The sequence below is a fragment of the Sciurus vulgaris genome (assembly GCF_902686455.1).
Source record: "Sciurus vulgaris genome assembly, chromosome: 10".
Classification (NCBI taxonomy): domain Eukaryota; kingdom Metazoa; phylum Chordata; class Mammalia; order Rodentia; family Sciuridae; genus Sciurus; species Sciurus vulgaris.
In genome coordinates this window covers 93846331-93859639 of record NC_136470.1, presented here as the reverse complement: position 1 = coordinate 93859639, position 13309 = coordinate 93846331, and the positions used below count along the sequence as shown (strand labels likewise).

At 33.5% G+C, this 13309-nt stretch overlaps 1 protein-coding gene and 1 long non-coding RNA gene across 4 annotated transcripts in view; one reads left to right on the top strand and one right to left on the bottom strand.

Annotated features, from left to right (window-relative positions):
- LOC306671122 overlaps positions 1-13309 on the bottom strand; it is a 376374-nt gene that overhangs the window by 203843 nt on the left and 159222 nt on the right. The gene's annotated exons all lie outside the window — the stretch shown is intronic.
- The window catches only part of MFN1 (mitofusin 1), a 41309-nt gene that overhangs the window by 17620 nt on the left and 10380 nt on the right, over positions 1-13309 (top strand). For all 3 annotated transcript variants that reach the window (XM_079156349.1, XM_079156347.1, XM_079156348.1), the window contains exons 8-14: positions 1332-1485; positions 2234-2301; positions 9275-9396; positions 11124-11250; positions 11428-11532; positions 12048-12150; positions 12287-12516. In XM_079156349.1, coding sequence (XP_079012475.1) covers positions 1332-1485; positions 2234-2301; positions 9275-9396; positions 11124-11250; positions 11428-11532; positions 12048-12150; positions 12287-12516 — 909 coding nt within the window. The remainder of the gene's footprint in view (positions 1-1331; positions 1486-2233; positions 2302-9274; positions 9397-11123; positions 11251-11427; positions 11533-12047; positions 12151-12286; positions 12517-13309) is intronic.

Genomic DNA, 13309 nt, shown 5'->3' with positions numbered 1-13309 from the left:
TTTTCTTAAGTCTTAACAACTCTATCAGCATAATAATAATAATAATTCTTAATTCTCAATTTTAGTATCTTCCCCTTTTTATGGAACTGGGGATTGAAACCAGGGATACTTGACCTCTGAGCCACATTCCCAATCCTTATTTTTTATTTTGAGACAGAGTCTCACTAAGTTGCTTAGGGCCTTGCTAAATTGTTGAGGCTGGCCTTGAATTTGCAATCCTCCTGCCTCAGCCACCTAAGCTGCTGAGACTGCAGGCATGTGGCACCATTCCCGGCTCATTTTAGTATCTTAAGGCTAATTTGTAAGTCTAATATTTAGCTAATAGATTTCCCCGAACTTAATTCCCAGTGTTCCTAAGAAAATGCACTGTTTATGTTCTGAGCTTCATTTTACACACTGATTGCGTTTTCCATAGCTTATAAAAAACAAAAAGCTGGGCGGGGGAGATAGCTCAGCTGGTAGAGTGCTTGCCTTGCAAGTACAAGGCCCTGAGTTAGATCCCCAGTACCACAAAAAAAACAAACAAACAAAAAAAAACTAAACTGATTATTTTTTTTCTAATTAAGGCTACAATTTAATAATTTCTGTTAAAAATGTCAATCCTTCTTGGTTACACACACACACAAAATAGCTTCATTTTAGCTAATTTATTGTAGCACTAATTTTCTGATTTCAAAGGTATTAACAGCTTCATTGCTGAAATTTTGAAATATAAAAGAATAATAAGGGCCAAGTATGGTTGCACACAACTGTAATCCCAGCTACTCTGCAGGTTGAAGGCAGGAGGCTCTCAAGTTCAAGGCCAGCTTCAGCAATTTAGCAAGACCTTTCTCAGAATTGAATTTGATAAAGATGGTCTGGGGATATAGTTCAGAGGCAGAATATTCCTGTGTTCAATGTTCAGTAGAAAAGAAGAAAAGAGAAAATCAAGAAATGAAAATGCCACCAATTTTTATGGGTGTTGCCTGTCTGCCACTATTAATTAATACACATGTATATACTCATTTTTTGTAGTATGATCATTGGTATCCTTAATACAGATTTGATAAAGTTTTCCATGCTGTTAAGTATTAATATCCATCTGCAGTATGTTTTATAGTGATTGTATAGTATTTGATATTTTGTCAGAATTTTAAACACGTTCAAAAGGAAGATCATTAAGAAAAAGATTTCTTGTCAAGTACTAAACTTCATTTATTAAAACATTCTGAATTTATTAGGTATGTGGGACTATTACTATTCTATTACTGTAAATGAAGTTTAGTATAGGTCTATATTTGTTGGTTATATTTGTTTAAATTACTAGAATTCTTTCATACTCTTCATTGTAGGTACGTAGACAACACATGGAAAGATGCTTGCATTTCTTGGTGGAGGAGCTCAAAGTTGTGGATCGTTCAGAAGCACAAAATCGTATTTTCTTTGTTTCAGCAAAGGAAGTTCTTAGTGCTAGAAAGCACAAAATACAGGGGATGCCAGAGGGTGGTATGTATTAATAATAGGTTTTTCTTTTAAATATATATATATATATATGGGTTATAAAAACAACAGCATGCTGGAAATCTTATCTTGCTGTATATAGTAGTCCCCCTCTTATATGTGGTTTCTATAATCTGTGGTCAGGTGTGGTCTGAAAATCTTAAATGGAAATTTTAGAAATAATTCATTATTTAAATTGTGCCCTGAATAGCATTATAAAATCTCTCCATTCCAGACAATATGGAATGTCCTATGGTTTGACGTGTCCATATATATACTACTTAGTTGACTGCTTAGTTATTGCAGAGCTTATGTTCCAGTAACCCTTATTTTACTTAGTAATGACCCAAAGAGCAAAAATAGTTACTGATGCTGTCAATTCACATGTGCTAGAGAGATGCTGTAAAGTGCTTCACTTAAAGTGAAAATTTGAAAATAACTTGATTTAATAAAGAAAAAAATATGCTGAGGTTGGTAAGATCTACATAAGAATGATTCTTCTAACTGTGAAATTGTGAAGAAGAAAATGTAATTTGGGCCTCCAACTTCAAAAGTTTCAGCCACAGTACATGATATATGCTTGGTTAAGATGGAAAAGTCATTAAATTTGTGTTTATATGTGTAGAAAAAGTATAGTATATATAGGGTTCAGTACTACTTGCAGTTTCAGCATTCACTAGGGGTCTTAGGACATATTTCTCATGGATAAGAGGGGCTGGTAGGCTAGATTTAAAAGTCTTTGCCTATATTACAGGTGGAGCACTTGCTGAAGGATTTCAGGCAAGATTACAGGAATTTCAGAATTTTGAACAAATTTTTGAGGTAGGAATTTTGTGAATGTCTTGAATAATACAAAACTCCTGAATTGGTTGGAGAGTGATTATAACTTCATTTTCATTATCTTTCAATAACCTCTACTGTTATTTAGTGTAGTTACTGACACAGCAAGTGAAACAAGGAAAGTTGGAAGAAAGGAAACCCAGCAAAATGGATGATCTGTAAGAGTTGAAAATTAAAGATTATAATTTCTTTTTTATTCTTTTTCTTATGTATGTATAAGTGAGAAAGTTTTTTTCATTATTGTTTATGTTGTGCAATGAATGAAATTCTTGGTGTTCAGTCATTTGAAGCAAGAGCAAACAAATGTAATTGCTGTTGGAAAGAGACAAAGCAAAGTGAAAATCATCCTTTTTTTTGTACCATACTATTCATGGAGATATATGGGACATGGTTAATGTTATTTGACAAAATTTTACATTTCTAAATTGTTTTGCAACCTGTTAATTCTCATTTTGTTTCAAATGTTCTGAACAAGTGAGTTAGTAGAAAAATAATTAAGATACAGCTCCAACACTGTAGGAATCTGGTGGGAAACAAGCAAACTGCATGAGTGACTGATGTGTGTGTAACGTTGGGGGAGAGAAGATAATTAATCTGTTACAGTGTAGGCACCTGATTATCCAGAGATACTAGAACATCCTACATTTGACTAAAAAGTTCTTAAGATATTAGTCTTCTAAAACCTTACATAGCCCTATTTAACATAGTTCTGCTTAGATTCCATATCAGCTTCCCACTTGTGAATGAATATAAAGACTTTAGAATTAGAAAATTGGCATCTCCAATTATTTCTCTTTTTCTAAGTGGTAATTGCCTTAATAGGAGAGACTTGAAAGTTGAATGTGCTTGGCAGAATTTTTAAAATTTTAAAAATTTGCTTACTGTTCCCTAATCTTTAATTTGGTAAGAGGAAGAAAGACCTGTAGACATATGAAAACAAAGTGTTTAAGAAAGAAAACTCACTATTAGCTACCTTCGTAAGAATGTTACTTTTTCAGAGGTTCCTGTGATAGTAGGTGTCCTCTCAAGCCAAGCCATAAAATATATGAATTTCCAGTTACTCAGAGACCATTGTTTATTTTCTTTCTTTTTTCTTTTCAGAAGAGGATTGATACTCTCCTCACCCTTTTCAGTTACTTTATCCATGTGGAAAATATGTAAAGAGAGCACATTGTTCTGTTTCCTGGTCTTTATTTATTAACCTTTTCTTTATGTATATTTTTTGTGAATGTTTATAATTGCTTTCTTCTACCAAATCATATACTATTTTGTACATTTACATATCTTTCATACTGGTTCATGGTACACCTGTGCTTTCCTAGAATATCTTGAGGAGGCAGGAAGGAGAGGAATAAAAGATGTGCTGTAGAGCTTTGGTTCCCAAACCTGATTATCAGAATCACATGAGGTACTTTGGAGAACTGCAGCACCTGAGGTTCCCAGAAGCTGATCTAGTTGAGTTGGGGTTGCCTTAGGAATCTGTATATATTCGAAGCTCCCCAAGTGATTGCAGTTATCAGGTAGATTTGGGAACTATTCTTTAAAAATGCGTTATTATCTTTATGTGTGTATGTATATTTTACAGTGCTGGGGATTGAACCTGGAGCCTGGAGCTTACTATGCAAATGCTCCTAAGATGTTTTTAGAAGAAACTTGGCAGTTAATTTTTTTATTGTATCAGTTCATTTGGGAATCTAAAAATTATAAGTGAGCATCTAAAAATTGCTTAAGAGCAATAATTTTTACAAAAGTCATGGATACTGTAAGGGTTAGTGTTTGAAAGCATTTAAAACTAATTGTATCTCAAGTGAAAAATCTAAAATAATTTGCATTTTTCTAAAAATCAGCTGGGCAGAGGGAGTTTGTTTGTTTTTGCTGTATTGGAGATTGAACCCATGAGTGGTCTATTTCTGAACTACATTCCCATCCCTTTTTATTTTTTATTTTAAGACAGAGTCTTACTAAATTGCTGACTATGGCCTCAGACTTGACAATCCTCCTCCCTCAACTTCCCAGGTTTTGAGACTTGAGTCATGTGCCCCTGCATCTGGCTGGGCAAAACATTTTATTTTATTTTGGTATGGGATCGTACCCAGGGGCGCTTAACCACTGAGCCATATCCCTATCCCTTTTTATATTTTTATTTAGAGGTAGGATCTCAATAAGTTGCTGAGGCTGGCTTTGAACTGGTGATCTTCCTGCCTCAGCCTCTAGAGCCACTGGGATTATAGGTGTGCACTACCACACCCAGCTGGGCAAAACTTTTTATATCTGGATGCATTATAAAGCACCAAAGCATTTTTTTGGTGATTACATTTTCAGTTTTTACCAAAAAAACCCTGAGATTTGATTCTTCTAAAATCAGTGGTGATAACTTAAGATTTCCTAGAAATTGGTGCATTTTTTGAGAAGTTAAAACTTAGTAGCTTAAGATTATGATTGTTTTAAATCTCTTGTGTCCTGTATTCACACATGCACATCTTAATTTGATTTGCCAGTGACTTAATTACTTTGCTTTATGTTCCCAAAAGATATGCCCAGCCTTTCATTAATTTATCAATCAGTATCATTTTGGGAATTTTATTCATCAAGTTCTGTGTTAATCTTTAACAGTTTCCTATTAAATTGGTTTTTGATTTGTGTTCTTTAAGAAAGGATTGAGGGTTGTCAATTTGTGAATACAACTTTGAGCATTTTTTAAGAACTTCAGAATTCAAGTTAGACTTCATTCTTGTGTGCTTTTTTGTTTGTTTGTTTTGCGGGGTACTAGAGATTGAACCCAGGGCCTCTAGCATGCTGTGCAAGCATTCTACCACTGAGTCAGATACCCACCCCTTATTTTTATTAGTTTTTAATAATTTTTGACATTTCCTTATTGATAGAATTGTTAAAATTAAGATTTTTTAAAAATCAAACTTTTATTTATTAATGTCTTGTTTTTTGGTGTGTCATATAATATAGTCTTTTATACTTATTTCTTTTCTTTTTTGGAATTCACTTATTTTTCTTTAGTCTTATGGGAAAAAAATTTTGTACCAAGTTTATTGTTCTTCAGATTCATTTGATTTAAAAGGAGTTAAATATTTTGAACATGTAGGATACTAAGTTAAACGAGAATTGGAAGTTAAATGGAGTACAGGTAATCAAGAAAGTAAATGTCACTAATATTTATTCTTACTGTTGTTAACCTGCATTTGTCCTTTTTTTTTTTTTTGGAACTGGGGGTCAAACCCAGGACTTTTCAAATGCAAGGAAAGCACTGAGCCACATCCCAGCCTAACCTGCATTTGTATAGACATTTTGAAGGCAAGTTAGAAACCCCAATTTTTTTTTTGGCCCTTAAATCTCACCGTTTTCTACTTTTAATAGTTTTGGTTGTGTGATGAGAGGGAGAGGTATAAAATAACCTCTCTCTAACATGTCAGTAGATTTGTTGTAAAGGACATTCCTGTGACAATTTGGTGAAATTTGGATGTGAGCTATGTTAGATATTGTCCCAGTGGTAAATACTCTGAATATAATTTTTTCATATTTCTATGTTAAAATGTTCACTTTCTTAGAAGTTTTGGTGTATGTGTATGTGTTTTGCATTCATTTATTTTCCAGATAGGGTTCTTCCTATGTTGCCCAGGCTGGTCTCTTAACTCCTGTGCTCAAGTGGTCCTCCTAAGTAGCTGGGACTGCTGCAGTCATTGACCACTATGCCTTGTTGGTTTTTTTTGTTTTTTTTTTTTTCTTCTTTTTCTTTCTTTTTCCTTGCAGCTCTGGGGATTGAACCCAGGAATACTTTACACTGAGCTATATCCCCAGCTCTTTTTATTCTTTATTTTGAGACAGATCTCACTAAGTTGCCAAGGCTGGCCTCAAATTTGCATCCTCTTGCCTTAGCCTCCCAAGTTGTTGAGATTATAGGTGTGTGCCACCACATGTGGCTGTGTGCCTGACCTATTGATGTTTTTAATATTGAGGTCATGATGTCTGCAGTGTCTTAAGAGGGGGAAAAAAACATGTAAGTATGAAGCTGAGTGTGGTGGCAAATACTTGTTCTTCCTGCTACTTGGGAGGCTGAGTCAGGAGGATGGTTTGAGCCTGGGAATTCAAGGGCAGCCTGGGCAACTTAGTGAGACCCCATCTCTTAAAAAAAAAAAAAAAAAAGGAAAAAAAAGCGTGTGTGTGTGTGTGTAAGGAGGGAGGGGAAGAGAGAAGGAGAGGGGTAAACAAGTAAGGCTGAATGTTAACATTTGGTACATCTAGATAAAAGGTATTTTTGGTGTCCTTTTGGCATTCTGTCAGTTTAAAATATATTGAAATAATAAATTAGTAGTAGTGACTAGCACATTATTTGTGGGGTCTGTTATTGAGGACTTGATAATTTGTTTTAGTTACATATATTAATAACAAATTACACATAAAATAGTATACGATAATCAACTTTGTTATTAGAAAATCTGAAAATTAACTTAATTGGCATATGATTACTATTTTTAATCTCAGTCATTAAGTTTTGAAGGAGCCTTATGGGGTACTCTGACATGATGAAATGTAAATTGGTTTGTGTGATATTTTTAACTTTCTGGAAAATTAGTGTTTCTGATAAATCTGGGAACTCTGTAAGCTGTGTATTTTCTCATGGAGATTCAGTAGCATATGAGTGTATAAGGACTCTCTTTACAGGGTCACCTTTTAATATTGTGCAGATAAGTGGGAATATCAGTGCAGGATGCTTTTTATTTAGAAGAATTTTTTAATATTTATTCATCATGATGTTTTCAAACCAGAAAATAACTTATTTGCTGAATAACTTCAAGATCTTTTCATTTCTGTCTAGTCTAGCTCTAACATTGTGCTGTTATCTACGAATTTGGATCTTCATTGCTGATATCTAGATTTACTTCATCGAGGAACATAAAGTTTATTTTAACCTTTTTCTTTTAAAATTATGTTTATGCTTTTATTATAATTTTGTGGAACTTAATTTGGCACATTTATGAGACATTTGCTTAAAATAAAATTCAAGTTGTGTTTTAGTCGTTAAAAAATAAGTATACAGCTGGGTGTGGTGGCACATGCCTGTGATCCCAGGGGCTCTCGAGGCTGAGGCAGGAGAATCACAAGTTCAAAGCCAGCTTCAGCAAAAGCAAGGCACCAAGCAACTCAGTGAGACCCTATCTCTAAATAAAATACAAAATAGGGCTGGGAATGTGGCTCAGGGTCAGGTGCCCCTGAGTTCAATCCCTGGTCCCCCAAAAATAAAAATAAAGATTATAAATAAGTAAGTAGTAGTTTACAATTCAGACATTTACTATTGAGTAATTATTGCTGGTTTTAAAGAAAGAAATATCCTGGAACGTTTTACGTTTATTTTGAACCTGAAATAGGAGTACTTTAACTGCATACCACTGATATTTTGAAGATTAGCAAAAATGAATGATATATAAATGAACTTCACCGTGGGCAAAAGTGAAGGTAGATGATACAAAACAGGAATGGGCCGAGTTGTCTTTATAAACTTTTTTAACTAAATGAATTTCCTTCATGTGCCCTACACCTAAAGAAGTGAATTGTTCTGTTTTCTGTACCTCAAAATACTGAGAAGGAGAGCCAACATGGAGAAAGATTATAGACTTTGAGTGAAATGCAAACATAATTTTAGAGACAGGGCCTAGTCTAAGTTATAAGCAGTACATTTAATGAGCATGTAACATACTCATTTCAGAATAATAAACATAGTACTTTATTAATTAAATACCTTTTAAACTTTGAAAGCTACTTTTTTTAACAAAGGAAGGGCAATAATGATCTTCAGGGAGTAATTAACAATTTGTAACTAGCTAAATATATAAACAGGTTCAAGAAATGGATCCAGAAATGTTGGGGAATCTTAATTTTTAAAAAATTATCATAGAAAATAAACATATCTCCCATGAAGCATCTTTGTAGTTACTGATTGTTTATGTGGTCCAGGCTGGCATTTCTTAGATTTATTGAAAGACTGAATAGCATTTCTTTGTAAATCCCTATAGTTTTTAGATGTTGTCAGTATGGAATTTGACTTTGTATGAAGTAAAAATAAATGAGGTCAGTTGTAATATTATGTTTTGTAATCTTTTGGTTAAGACTCATAGTAAAAAATATACTTAAATCAGTAATACTGCATATGTTGAAAATTGAAGCAAGAATTTCACAAAATAAGCGTCCATTACTATATGTGGTACATTCTGATGCATTTTATTTTAAAAATTAGTTATAAAACACTAGTTGATTTGTACAATAGTTATGAACTGCATTTAGCTTGAAGGTGAAACAGATGAGATAGGGCATCATTCAGACATGTGTGCACCACACTGTAGTCTAGTAATAATAGTATTATCTTTGAAGTAGCTACAGATAGTTTTCTGTAAATAATTTAAAATATTACCTAGGAGGGAGGTTGTTGTTAAAGATATTTTTCAAATCATCAACATTTTAATCCATAGAAGTCCTTTTTTAGGAGCCTTATGAATCACCATATCAGTCAACTAATTTTTAATATTCTAATTCACAATTCATTTAACTTTATAAGCTATATATTACAAATATAAGAAAAATAAGAGAGATGGATTAGAATTGTATTAAAGGTGATCCAGAAATAATTACAATGGGGAAACCTTTTTAATGTTGAAAATAGTGCCATTTATTTTTTTAATGTTATTAAATAGTGAAACCATGCCACATTACTGTGTAAAAATACACAAAGATAAGAACTTGCTGTTAAAATCTTTTTACTTTTGAAGATTTTAATTTTTTTAACCTTGTAGTTTTAAGTTGTGTTTATCATGCTTTCTTTTTCTTTTTTCTTTTTCCTATCCTTGTTTCTCTTTTGGTTTAAGTTATAATCAGCAAGTTTTTGTGTTTAAATTCCTGAAAATGTTGTGATGGAATTACAGTAATGTGTTATGGCTTGGGCCCCTCGCAGGAGTGTATCTCGAAGTCAGCAGTGAAAACAAAGTTTGAACAGCACACTATCAGAGCTAAACAGATACTAGATACTGTGAAAAACATAATGGATTCAGTAAACGTGGCAGCAGCAGAGAAAAGGTATGAGTTCATTTTATTGCAACATAAAAATATTTTTTTGTATCAGACTTTTGTTAAGACTAAGATTTTAAATTGTAAAATTGTACTATATAAGTTCATGCCCTGAAATTAAGTCTTGTGAATTTTACTGATGCCTACTTATGTATATCTTTTTTTTTTTTTTTTTTGATGCTGAGGATTGAAGCCAGGGGCACTTGACCTCTGAGCTAGATCCCCAGCCCTTTTTTTATTTTGAGACAGGGTCTCCCTGAATTGTTTACAGCCTTCCTAAGTTGCTGGGCCTTGAATTTGTGATCTTCCTGCCTCTGCTTCCGAGCTGCTGGGATTATAGGCATGCACCACCAGGCCTGGCTACTTGTGTGTCTTTTAAATAAATGTTTGAAAATATGAATATTGATTAATTTAGTATCCTTGAACACATTGTTTACATTCCCTGGATCACTATATTTATGTGTATGATTTGTGACTTTACAATGTTTAGTGGCTTTAAAATATCTTTAAAGCAGTGAAGAACAAATTCTTCAAGCAGAATTTTATGAAGGAGTCCAAATCGGGTGATCCTCTTTTTGCATTCAGTCCATGACTTGTATAAAGCTGAAAATGAAAATGTGGAAGTATCAACAGTATTGCTGAAAAGTACAATTCTCACAAACTGGGTACACTTGAAGCAAAGATCAGGACATATTAGATATGTTTTCATACGTAATGATGTAAAACCTCAATTGTACTTTTAGTACAGCTCAAGGGAACATACAAAGCATCAAAGATTATATCCAAGAGGAGGTAAAATTTAAATTTTATTCTTTCTGGAAATCTCCTGCCCCCATATCCCATCTAAGTCTATTCCTTAGTTTTAGTACTTTTTCGGGAATACATTGTGTCAAAAGGAGAAAGCTCCCAGCATATAAAATACAAAGTTGTGAACCCTGAGTTTTATCTCATTCTTGGTACTATACCTCTGTGCAGCCTTTTTATAATGAGATTTTACTATAGAAGCCCCTTCCAATTCATGTGCTTTGTTATAGTATCTGAAATTTGGTCTGCCAGATTGACATTATTTTTTAAAACTATAGGACATTGAACCAATTATGGCATAAAGATGTGATTTGAGGATAGTTTGTATAATATTAAGTCTTGGCAACCCTTTGGTTTTCTGTGTCATCTAGGGATATACAGACTTCTATGGAACTTCCTATGAAGGGCCAGATAGTAAATATTGTAAGCTTTCTGAGCCATATTATCTCTCTTGCAGCTGCTCAGTTTTGCAGTTTTTGAGTAAAAGCAGCCAATATATATAAATAATAGGCAACTGAATGAATGTTGTGGTAGTCTAAGAAAACTTTATCATAAAACTGGCACATGGTTGGATTTGTCTTGCCAGGGTACTGTTTGCTAATAACACTTGTTTATTAATTAAAGTCACAATTGAGTTCTGTTTTGAACGTTCGTATCTGTGAAGTGTTCAGTGAACTTTTATAGAGTCCTTATCAATCCTTTGTAGAAGTCAGGTCCACATGGGCAGAGAGACAATGTAGTTTATAGCAAAACTATTTTTACAAAAGTATTTCATAAATGTTATTTGAATCCTTTCAGGTGTTGAAGTACAAGATTTCTTTTTTCCTTGGGTCGTGCTAATAGATAGTTCAATACATTAAATGAGTATTGTTGCTTAATTGCTTTGGGACTTTAGTATACCCTAATATTGATTGCTCTTCATAATAAAATAGGGTTTATTCAATGGAAGAGAGGGAAGACCAAATTGATAGACTGGACTTTATCCGAAACCAGATGAACCTTTTAACGTTGGATGTTAAGAAAAAAATCAAGGAGGTCACTGAGGAGGTAGCAAACAAGGTAACCAAAACATTAGGATTAAAGTATCTGGAAATGGAAGTATTTGTATCATGGTAAAAATGTTATCCTTTATCTCTTACCTTAAAAATAATATCTTACTTTTTCTTACTTTAATTCTTTTGAGTAGTTGGTAATCTCATTTTAATTTCTGAACTCCGATTTTTTTAATATTCTCAGGTTTCATGTGCAATGACAGATGAAATTTGCCGACTATCTGTTTTGGTTGATGAGTTTTGTTCTGAGTTTCATCCTACTCCAAGTGTATTGAAAGTATATAAAAATGTGAGTTAAAGTGTATTTAAAACATTATTATGAGATGCTTTCATCATCTTTTTAACTAATTTATTGGTTTGGTCATTTCAGTATCTTCTTGGCATTTAGCACACAAACTGTTATAACTCTTGTGCACTAGCAATAACTGTGAACTATTTTGCACCTAAAACTGTACAGAGTGGGGCTGGGAGTGCAGCTCAGTGGTAGAGTGCTTGCCTGGCATGCATGAGGCCTTGGGTTCAACCTGCAGCATCACGTAAAAAAAAAAAAAGAAAAAAAAATTAAGTTGTTTAAATATGTTAAAATTTTTTTTAAAAAATGTATTAAAAAATAAAAAAACAATACAGAGGAGTTGGACTGTGATCAGTTTTAGAGCATGTGCTTAGTGAGTAAGAGGTCCTGGGTTCCATCCCCAGCACCAAAAAAAAAACCCCACAGAATTTATTGTCAGACATTTAAGTCTTTATAAAATCTATACACTTTCTGGAGAAAAAAATAACATGAACATCTACCATTGTTAACAGGAGTTAAATAAGCACATAGAAGATGGTATGGGAAGAAATTTGGCAGATCGGTGCACCAATGAAGTCAATGCCTCAATGCTTCAATCCCAGCAAGAAATTATTGGTAATATTTATGCCTACAATATCATGTGTGGTTTTGTTTTCTTTCTTGGTAAAGGGTTTATTTTCCTTTGGATAGTTCATAGAAGCTAAAACATTACTATTTCTTAAAATAGATGTAATAATTTTGTTCTTTCCAGAAAATTTGAAGCCATTACTTCCAGCTGGTGTACAGAATAAACTTCATACGCTGATCCCTTGCAAGAAATTTGATCTCAGTTATGACCTAAATTGCCATAAGTTATGTTCAGATTTTCAAGAGGATATTGTATTTCGTTTTTCCTTGGGCTGGTCTTCCCTTGTGCATCGATTCTTGGGCCCCACAAATGCTCAGAGGGTGCTGCTTGGATTATCAGAGCCTATCTTTCAGGTATGTATCTTTGATTCTACCAGTTGAGACTCCCTTTTCTTATTTTACTTGTGCAGTTTTCTCTAATAAAACTAGCTTCACCAAATCTGTTTATAAGTTAATATCTCTCATACAGCCATTTGTGAGTTAATTATACATTATAAGGGAAAGGGAATACCAAAGTTTTTACCCATTACTGTTATAGATGGGTCTGTATTTTTGAAACTTTTAAGAATTTTGTTAAAAGATTTTGTTTTTAGACTTCACATGAATTGGAATAAATGCAAACACTTTAAAAGAAACTCTTGAAAGTTTATTAGTTTTTAGATTTTAAAGAAAACTTATGAAACTGTAAAACCATCACCATAATCCCATTTTAGAACATTTCTATCATCCCAAAAGGATTCCTTATGCCCATTATTCAGTCAGTCATCATTCCTACCTCCAGCCATACCCCAACTCCTCTGTGTAGTTTTGTATACCAGATAGTCTACATCTAATATCAGTGCACAAGAGATTTAACAGTTTGTATTCTCACTGCCAAGAAAACAATGAAATAGCCAAACTGCTAATTAACTAGAAGACAAAATAAAGTGAGGAAAATGCCTAAAAAATTGTTTTTTGGTACTAGGGTTTGAACCCAGGGGCAGTTTGCCACTGAGCTACATCCCCAATCCCCAATCCTTTTTTTTTTTTTTTTTTTTTTTTTTTCCGTGACAGATGGATCTCACTAAGTTGCTAGATTAGCCTTGATCTTCCTGCCTCCCACATTGCTGGAATTACAGGCATGCACCACCACATCCTGCTTTCAGAA